Here is a 10,480-nt window from a genome sequence, read left to right on the forward strand (position 1 = left end):
AACACACAGGAAACATTAAAAAGCTCCCGGCCGATCTCGACTTACCTTGAATGACGGTGTTGTCGGCGGGCAGCGGCGTTGTTCGTTCTCGGCAGGCAGCGGCGAGTTGGGAAGCTCACCGGGAGGAGAGGGCCAGACGCATGTCCCCAGCGTAGGCGCGAGCGGCTTAACTGACGTGGCGTGGCGTAAGCGGCGGGCGTAAGCAGCGTGAGCGGCGAGCGGGAAATTTGAATTTTAGCCGACGAATCGACGATGGAAAACGTTGGCAACGTTTTCCATTGTCGATTTTAATCGACTTAATCGAATAATTGTTGCAGCTCTAGTCATTTGTTTATCCCCGTGTACACCACCCCTGTGCTGCAAACTCCTGACATTTCATACTTCTCTTGCAGTGTGTCCCAGCTCTCAGAGATGATTGAACAGGAAGATGTTATTTTGGAACAGTTTGTTAATCTGCCACAGTTAAAACAGATAATATCTGATAAGGACGACCTTGTGAAAAACATAGAGGAACTAGCAAGTAAGAATGGTCAGATCTGTTGCTCAGTTCTATGTTGTGTGTAATCCGTTTACAAAATTCCTTTTTCTTTTCTTTTTAGAAAAGAATCTTAAGCTGGAGCCCATTCTTGAGTCAAAGCGGCAGGCACTGTTAGACAAAGTAAGTGTGATGAAAGTCATGTTTGCTGGGATGGTCTTACTGCTATTTTGTCTTCATCTTTGAGGTTTTTTGTGTTTTCTCTTCCAGTATGAGCTTCTCACACAAATGAAAACAGCATTTGAAAAGAAGTTGCAAAGACAGCATGAGCTGAGTGAGGTCTGTATAGTATGTATGTATGTATGCATGCATGCATACGTATGTGTATTGTATCTGTGTGTATCAGTGAACCTGTTTAGAAAGTCCTACCTAAAAGTTGGTACCACAAAGTGTTTCCTAATGCATTTGGTATCCAGAAAACCTTCCTCTATGTACCTCCCTGATCTAGTTTGATTGCTCTGCATTTTTTTTCTGACTTCTGGGGCCAAGTTTTGCCCATCTACTATCCTCATGTCCAGTGAGTGCATTTCATTAGCAGTTAAGGGCACTGTTGTAAGGCGGAGAGGGGGTTTAAGTGGCTCTCTTGTTCACTTTTTAACGGCTCATTCAGAAGGGGATGCACCCCCATAAAATTACCCGATCCAAGAAGGGACAGGTGCTGCGTGGTCACATGCACACTAAACCTGAACATCTGTGCGGGTCCGGGTGCCCACACTTGGACACAGAGAGTGTGCATCCAAGTGCAGTCACCCGGACCGCCACAGATGTGCAGGTTGAGGTATGGGTGTGACCACGTGTACTTGCGTGCAACTGCATCCTCCCATAGGGAAGAACAGGCTGCTGCACGCAATTACAAGCAGCACCTCTCTATGCTGGGCTCAGGTCATTTTACAGACAAATACGCCCATCTGAATGAAGCCTTAAGCTGAACTGCGGTTAGCGTCTAAAAATAATCTTTGTGTGATTGCCACTAAAAAGGTAACGTGAATGTGACTCCTATCACCCAGTATGAACTGGTTGTGCCACAAAAGAAAGTGAATACATCTTTGTTAGCAGACTGTATTACCTATGACTTGCCGATAATGCTGCCTTGGCCAAGAGCTTTCATCCTTTGCAAACTATGCTTTATAATACAATTATTTATGTTGAACTAAGGCTACTATTGACAGATGGAAATGCAGGTAATGATAGTGTATCACCTGTCATCCTGACCGATGTCTATAAAAACACCCATAATACTCCGTTATGAACTTGGTGCTTGTTTGCCTGTGTAGAGCTCTACAGAATTTGTACACAAGTGCAAAGAGCAGACTCTATAAAGAGCAACTGCACTTCTTAGCTTTGCTTTATGTTCAGAATTATTAAATATTACTTCGTACATATCACTGCTTGTCATTTTCGATTTTTATGGTAAAACGAGATTTTAAAGCTGAACTCCAGGGAAATTTCAAAACTACCCTTGCAGTGGGGCTCCCCCTACACTGCAAGGGTTCAATGTTCGTTTTCTCCAGGGCAGCCTTTCCCTACCAGGGTGCGGTGGAAATCTTGGGTGCCCTCATGTCATTTTTTTTTTCATTTTAGACAGAGATATCAAGATTTTATGCATACTTTAAAAGGGTGCCAAGAAAAAGAAGGTTGAGAAATGCTGGTCAAGGGCGTCATTAAAAAGCAGCTTTACATATGTGGCTTATTCAATGGAAGAGTTGCTTCCTACATTGTTTAGACTTTATGTTGACGTTTTAGGGTCCTGATTGCCCAACTGCCTTCCCCTGTCCATGAAGAGCACTTTAGTGACCTTTTAAGGGCTCTCTTATTGGACAGGGTGTACACAAGTGGATGGTGCTTAGCCCAGAGGCCAGGCCCCTAACAAAATGCAACTAATTAAAAGAGCCCACAGGGGAGGGTTTGTAGCTAATGGAAAACATCTTGTGATCCATTCTCTGAGTAATTGCTTTTGTTAGATGCTTGGATAACAGGTCATTTTTGGAGCCTAATAATTGCTGATTACAACCCAATATGTGTATATACTAAGTCCCACTTTTTTCCCCCATTAGAGCTGCAGTTTGAGTGCTCTACAGGCTAGGTTAAAAGTGGCGGCACATGAAGCAGAAGAGGAGTCCGATAGTATTGCAGAAAACTTCCTTGAGGGAAAAACAGAAATAGACGATTTCCTAAACTTGTTCATGGAAAAAAGAACAGTAAGTATTTCTGCATGAGGTTAGCAAGCATTATAATATTTGCTGCTAATTCATCAATTAGAATAATTTGTAGTGTTAAGAAAAATTGCTACCTTTTTAATATGATTTTAGTGTATATATCATCAGAAAGCATTGGTTTATAATGTATTGGCATATATATATAATATATATAATATATATATATATATATATATATATATATATATCGAGGTTAATCTTGGTGAAGAGATCTCTGCCACACGCAGTATGCATCTAAACTGACCATATAACCCTAATACTGTTAAAACAGAAAGGATCATACATAGGCCAGCTAATTGGTAATGACCAGCCTGGGTTATCTGATTTGTGAAAACCTATGATTTATTAATGATACAGTGAGTCATCTGTTCTTTGGTTGATTGGTCCCTCCTCCTTTTTTTTTTCACAGTGCTGTCACAGTAGAAGAGCCAAAGAAGAGAAACTTCAACAGACCATATCACTACACAGCCAATACCATGCACCACTATAGGTACCGTACTAAACAAGTAACCTCTATATGTATAGCAGTGTATTGCTGTGCTCTTCAATACATGAAATAATTCAGTATGATTTTTGACCTGCAGGTACAATGTAGCTGCAATGTTCCAATAATTTAGTGTTCTGCATCTTTCTACGTGCAGGGATGTAGTAACTCTGTATGATAAGTTTTGGATCCACCCCATTGGATCCAGTGATACCACAGGACTTGTTATTCCTGTATGGCCAAAGCTTTTGGTCTGTGAGTCTGACCACTGAAAAACTTCCGTACCAAATGACTTAATCATTTGTTTGGTGCACACTGTATTCTTGTTCCTGTTGTGTTTATCAGTGTTCCACACTCGGGCAAAGAAAAGATGTGTTGTGATATTCTGCATGCACTTTATTTAAACATCCTTTTTTCCCTTTCTGGTTTTCTGCACTGTTCTATAATGGATTTTTAATAGCAGGCCCCATATTACTTGTTGTAGTTGCATTGAAGTAGTATTTTTGTGTGCCTCGTATTGTGCTTGTACGTCCTGTGAACACACCACATTCTAGGATCAAGTTAAAGATTATCTTTAGATTTAGATGGCTGCCAAAAGAAACATGGGTAGCAGGACCCATCTAATCCACTATAATCTTTATTAACTGCCTTATAACTGTAATGATTTCTGTAGGGATAATCATGTCTCCAGACAGCAATAGATTTGTGAAATGTTTTATGTACATTCTGTTATTGTTTAGATGTTCTCAGTGTGTAGCTACACTAACACCATAAAAAGAAATGTGTTTAACCAGCGTGGCAAGAAACCACGTGAAAACTGTAGTAATATGACAACTAGTCATAATCTTTCTATATCTGCAGGGCTTGAAAATTCACTCATCCTCTCGGGCGAGTGGCTTCCCGGCCGGGAGCTTTTTGGATGGCTGTAGAGCCACTGGATCTCTTGTATAATGCGTGTGCGCGCACCCCTGCGCCGCTGCCGATCTCCATCCCCATTGTGTCCAGTGAGGGCTCTGCAACCGGTGATCAGCGGGAGGTCATCACATCTCCCGCTGATCTCCTCGTTCTCTGAATGCAGGAGTGATATATATTACATCACTTCCGCATTCAGCTGTCATTCTCCAGCTTCCAGTTGTTTTGTCTGGTTCCAGTGACGCTATATACCTATAGCCAGCAGAAATAAAAAAAATTCTGCCTTCTAAACATTAACAAACCTGTTGGTGGCCACCTATACAAAGTGATGCTGCTCCAGAGATCCATAATGGCTGCAAATGCTCTCTGCCCAGCCACACTACCCTTCTGTGTTTCGGGCAACTGTCACTCAAGGGGTAGGTCTCAGTTTGGTGGCCAGGACCAGGTACTGGGTTCGGTTCACGTTTGTGCTTGCCTTTCTATAGTTAGAGGTAGGAGAAAATACTGGCTCTGACTTAGTGATTTCCAGTAAGTCTTGCAAGGTACATGAAAATCTAAAGTAGGAGATCTCAGGAGAATAAATGAAATGGATGAAAGAAAAATACAAAGGCTTTGTAGGTTTCAGCATTATTTAAATCCACTATTGTTTGCCCCTACTACCTTACTGTTGGTCCTTGTTGTTCCCACCTCATGTTTCCTCTTGGTGTTTTTTTTTAGATGTTCTCTGTTCTACTTGAGGACTATACACATCTATGGAAGTCTTTCCCCAGGGGTGTTCCTTACCTGCCATTGGGCACCAGAATCTTTTGGTGGCCTTCCTGGCAGTGGCAATTCCCCATTGATCCTCAGCAATTTATCTTTCAGCCACATTTTTCCTCCAGATATTTTCTACCTGTATCCAACATCCTTTGAATTTCTGTTGCACACCCCCCAAATTGCTTGGGAGCGCCCCACCTGTCTCTGCATATCTATCTTCCATTGAGGAACACAGGAATGCAAAGATAATTTTTGTTCTTGCAGTCCATTGAGCGGCACAGGTCCCACCCTATGTGTCTTAGCCCTATGTACTGCTTGCTTACAAAACTGAGGCATGAAGTAAGATTAGGAGGTGGGGTGATAGTGGGTGGATGTTCATCTTTTTCTTTATCAGTGTCAACCTACTGGTACTGAATAACACACAAGTCTCAGAATACATTCAATCCTGTCTCTCAATGGAATCCAAGAATAACATTTTACCGTTAGTCTTGACAGTGCTTATTCATTGATTGGTTCCACTTGTTGCTTGGAATTGCTCTTTTAAAATCACAATTTGATTGTACAGAAAATTAAATGATTTCAGTTCTCCAACAGACATAGCTGAGAGACAGATGTCTTCCAAGTCCAGTTATACAGGTTTTTATGAATATGTAGATTGACATCTGCTGCTTTCAGCCTTGAAAAATCATACGTTCTAGCTCTTCAGCCTGCCCGCTGTCCTTTGCTGGCACCACTGCTGTTGGTCAAAAGTTACATCTATTCTAAGCTCTTTGTACCTACCTCAGTCCTCATCTCAGGTTCTAGACATCAGTTCGGACAGAGGGCGATGTTTGTTTGGAAAGGCAGATCTTTGGCAATTAGAATGAAAAGCTGTGGGAGCATAAAATTCCTGCTTGCTAAAATGGATTAAAAATGCCCCAGTAGCCCAAACAGATTAGAATGAATCTTGAATATTTTAGATATACTCTGGGGCCCCATATTCTTGTTACTGTAAGATGTATATACTCCTCTAACGGGAACTGAGGAGATCAAATCTAATCCTCTTTATTCCCAAGGTGTGTTAAATGTACTATCCCTTTGATGAGGTTAATAATAAACCTTGAATATACCACCCAAGAATTAAAGTGCCTTTTAAATGACCTGACATGTCATTTGTTCCGAGTCAAGAATCCTGTATACAGTACCCCTAAAAAGGTTTGGGTGACTGCTTTTGTTTTGTTCTGTCATGACGTTGCCTCTCGGTTCATAAAGCTGTGGCTAATCGAATTTGCAGGAACATCTGAAAGAATAGACTTTGATAGACAGATTCTTGATTTTCTGCTTACCCTGCTAATGACGTAAATTTCACTGCTTCTTCCTCCTCAGTCTGCAATATCACCGTGATTACTGCAGCCTCATCCTGTTTGGCTTATGAGGCTACATGAATGACCTGAGTCTGTATTTATCTTTCTTTCTGAATCTGTATTATATTTGCCCCAGAATTGCTTGATCCTGAACAAAGCTGCTAATGACAGTCGTGACTACTGTGTCAAAAGAAGGCATTTCTTGGCTGAAGGTTCTGATGGAAAAAAAGTGTGCTGCCCTGCCGTGTTGGAGAATTGTAAGAGCAATTCCACTCCTGAGGTGGAACAAAGCCTGTTCCTAATAAAGGTTCTTCATACCCTAAAGATCTTAGTCTCCATGACTCTCCACAAGGCAGATTTTGGTCTTGGAGACCAATGTCTGGATCTTTTAGAATAATCTGGTCCTACCATATCAGTGAGGTGAGATTGTCGCAAGTGTATTTATGCAAAAGGAGCCTTCAGCTTGTATTATCCTTGAGCCTGTTGAATACCTTATTTTCATGAAGGAGCCAAGAAGGGTCCAGTGTGAGCTGACTGTGATTTGAAGCCTTTATATCTAAAGAAGGTTGGCTTCTTGTGATCAGTCTCGTACAAGAGTCCCTTCAGTTTTGCCTCTGATCCATCTTATATGTCGTAAAGCTTTCTTTTGCCTCTACTTTCAATCAGTATACTGCGAAGCAAAGGTTTTACTTATTTAGTCACCTCTACCGTTAGGCTTAGTGGTTAGTACTTCTGCCTTGCAGCACTAGGGGGGTCTCCGATTCAAATCCCGGTCAGGACACTATCTGCAAGGAGTTTGCTTGTTCTCCCTGTGCTTGCGTGGGTTTCCTCTGGGTACTCTGGTTTCCTCCCACACTCCAACGAAAAGCTGGAAAATGAATTGGCTCCTGTCAAATTGGTCCTCGTATGTTTTCAAGTGAGATAGGGACTTTAAATTGTAAGCTCTTTGAGAGCAGGGACTGCTGTTAATGTGCAACTATGTAAAGCACTGCATAAATTGTTGGTGCTATATAAATACCTGTAATCAATTATACTGAAATCAGTCTTATACCATATGTTGAAGGTGATCTTTCCATTTCCTTACTAATGAGATATTCTGCTTAGGGCCGCAACCAACTAATCGATTAATTGATAACCGATAATAGGAACAGTTGTCAACTATTCTCATTATCAGTTTAGTTGGATCCCCTAGCTCTCCTCCACGCTGGGAGGAGGGCACAGCAAGCAGTGAGTGGGTGCAGTAGCCAGACTGCTATTGCTAAGATATTGCAATTTGAAATGGCCAATAGCGGGCTTGCTATTCCACCCGCCCACTACCTGCTATAGTTACAGTCAGCTGCCGTCTGCGGAATCTTGCCACTGGCAGCTGTCATTCCCTGGCTGCAGCTATTAAAGTGCCATGTGCTTACCAAAAAAAAAACTATAAAAGGTGGTACAAAGTCATCGGTTTTGGCCTGACAAATTCTGCTGCGGGATGGGCCATTCATTCAATCGCACCTCCCACCCACAGTGTGATCGCCCACACTGGAACACACGGTACCTCGATGCCGTGCATTCCAGTGCAGTGCTATTTGCAAAAAAAGTGTATAGAGTTTTATTCTGAAGGTAACTTTGTAACACTGCATTTGTGTATTTTTTTTATTTTAAATTAAGGATGGTATTTATTTATTTTTTTTTAATCGATAATCAGCCAACTAATCGATTATGAAAATAATCATTAGTTGCAGCCCTAATTCTGCTAACCTTCTGTGAAATCCCAGGACAAAGCTTAACTATTAATTAAATGCACGAGATGTCAAGTCTGAGTGCCTCAGTGGAGCTCAGCAATGGTATTAGGGTGTCCTCAATCCCAAATAATTCCATGAAGTTGTGGTGCCAGCTGGAGTTTAGGCAATTCTGAGGGGTATCTTATATATGTGATTCAGTTGTATGCAAGCAGTAAAAATAAAAGGACGTCTTTACCACCACTGATTGCGTGTCAGTTGGTACTGCTGTTGGATGGTGTCAACTCCAATACTCAGCAACATTAATGTGTGCAAGAGACCTGTGACTAGCAATAGATTCACGTTGTGTTTTTTGTAGAGGTTATTATAATTCATCCAATGGCTGCCTCTACTCCAACATAAACCTAATTTAAAGTTTACATAAAACTAATCTCTTCTAAAAGCTTTACATCGTTGTCATTTTCTGTTTTCCGGCTATTGACATGGAAATTGTAACCATCTTTTGACTGCATACAACACTGAATGAATCAAGGTACCCTACCGCTAACACTTTTTATATTAAGATGTGTGTAGGCTGCCTTGATTCTTTAGGCAATTGAAAGCTGCATGCTGGGGGTAAAACAACTAGAAGATCTCAGTATGTATGGACTGCATTGCGGTGGATCCACCAATGAAAGTCCATGTTTGCCATAAGCTGGTAAAGGATACCTGTCATTCATAAGCTGTTTTTCCTCTTACAGGTATCTCTAGAGAAGAATTTGGAACCCCAGAAAGCACAGTTTTGTATTCGAGTGGAAGCTGGAAATGACCTTACTTCATTTGTATTATATTCTGTTAATAGACTATTTGGTAGAGTTTCTTTTTGTACAATTTAACCCATCATTTTAATTTCACATGCTCTTGACTCTGCTGTAATTATTCTTCTAATATATTTTTACTTTCTGTTAACCATATTGGAATGATTTATATTAAATATTTCTTGTGAACTAAGCCTTTGCAACATTTGCAGTGTTATTTTATGGCTGTTGTTTTGCCATTCTTTGAGTACTATACATATTTGTTTTTATTTGATTTAATTTTTCAGAACAAGCTTTCAGGAGATCCATTCTACTGGTCGGGTAGTACTGATAGACCTAGGTTTTTGATAGATTGTCTATCAGTACTGCTTGAACTGGAAAAAGGTCCAATGAAATGCGGTGGTGTGTACAGTACTCAACTGTTTTGTTACAAGTGTGCTAACATGGCTAAAATCACCTTAGTCATGCTTTTGCTGAGGTGTGGTGCCCATTAGATACAGAGCCATACTTTTACAGCCAGTTGTACATTGTACACATGCCATTTCATGCTGACACTTCCTGCTCAGTGAAGTTATTTGACTGATTTAGTCTGTTTTCATGGGTTTCCGATATCTATAAACTTTGAGGATTTTAATATCTGGCTGCTAAGAGCTTTAAGCACTTGCTGGCGGCCACCTGAATAAGCTAGAGCTACCCAGAAGATTTTAGTAGCTGCTAAAATGGTTAGCGATTAATCGCTAGGTTAGCAAATGATCGCAGAACAAATGACTCCCTTTTGAGTAAGTTACGCACGTATCCGCTCTAAAGGTGCCCATACACTCTACAACCCTCGCAAGACTTTTGTCTTGCGAGGGTTGTAAAGTACTTGAAAAAACATACGATCTGCCCATCTTGGACAGGCAGATCGTACTTGCGATCATCGCAAGCCCGCCCCCCTGAGCGGCGGGCTTCCGATGACCGCAATGCTAAACGGGCAGTGTGCGCGTGCGCACACCGGCCCGTTCGGCGTTTGTCTCCCGAGCACCGTTCAAACCAGCCGAAAATCGTACGATTTTCGGCTGGTTTTCTAGCGTGCTCCGTAGACAAAAGACGTGCGACCGTACAGTAGAAACGGTTGCACGTCTTCGTTCACACTGCTCGATTCTTGTACGATCGCGGGATTTCCCGCGATTCTCGTACGAGAATCGAGCAGTGTATGGGCACCTTAAGGCTGGAGGAGCAATCGTAATCAAGTGGGAAAATCAAATCCATCCTAATACACATGACCAATATCCCCCCAAAATTACCACTAGTGTATCCTGAGAAAGGGCATGCATATAGGAATTTTCAGCAAATCTATGAAAAGCCCTGAATGTCATTGACAGTGCTATTAAGATTTTCCCTTTCCTGCTTTCATTGCAGCATGAGTAATTGGCAAAATGTGTTTAGGTGGTTAAAGTACGATATGGGAGATCCTTGTTGCACTCCTTACCGGAATTCCCATATGGCTACACTAACTGGTGCTAGGAATGACTGTGGATGGCGGCGCCACCAACTGATAGTAGAAATATGTCATTTATTGACGTATGCTATCCCTCATTTGCAAGCGCTTTCAGGGGCCACGCAGGGTCCCCTTCATCAGGCTCAGGCGCCATCTCTAAGCCTGATGAAGGGGACCCTGCGTAGCCCCAAAAGCACTTGATTCTACTTTGAGTGACTTCTGAAAAATAAAAA

The 10,480-nt window shown here is 41.7% G+C and overlaps 1 protein-coding gene across 2 annotated transcripts in view; it reads left to right on the plus strand.

The window, feature by feature from the left end:
• The window catches only part of VPS37A (VPS37A, ESCRT-I subunit), a 33,025-nt gene extending 24,067 nt beyond the window's left edge, over nt 1-8,958 (plus strand). For both annotated transcript variants that reach the window (XM_018565117.1, XM_018565118.1), the window contains exons 7-12: nt 393-520; nt 600-658; nt 746-814; nt 2,590-2,733; nt 3,161-3,241; nt 8,711-8,958. In XM_018565117.1, coding sequence (XP_018420619.1) covers nt 393-520; nt 600-658; nt 746-814; nt 2,590-2,733; nt 3,161-3,241 — 481 coding nt within the window. In that variant the 3' untranslated portion in view covers nt 8,711-8,958. The remainder of the gene's footprint in view (nt 1-392; nt 521-599; nt 659-745; nt 815-2,589; nt 2,734-3,160; nt 3,242-8,710) is intronic.
• Nucleotides 8,959-10,480: the final 1,522 nt, after the last annotated feature.

Source organism: Nanorana parkeri, unplaced genomic scaffold (genome assembly GCF_000935625.1).
Source record: "Nanorana parkeri isolate BGI_ZX_2015 unplaced genomic scaffold, ASM93562v1 scaffold814, whole genome shotgun sequence".
Classification (NCBI taxonomy): domain Eukaryota; kingdom Metazoa; phylum Chordata; class Amphibia; order Anura; family Dicroglossidae; genus Nanorana; species Nanorana parkeri.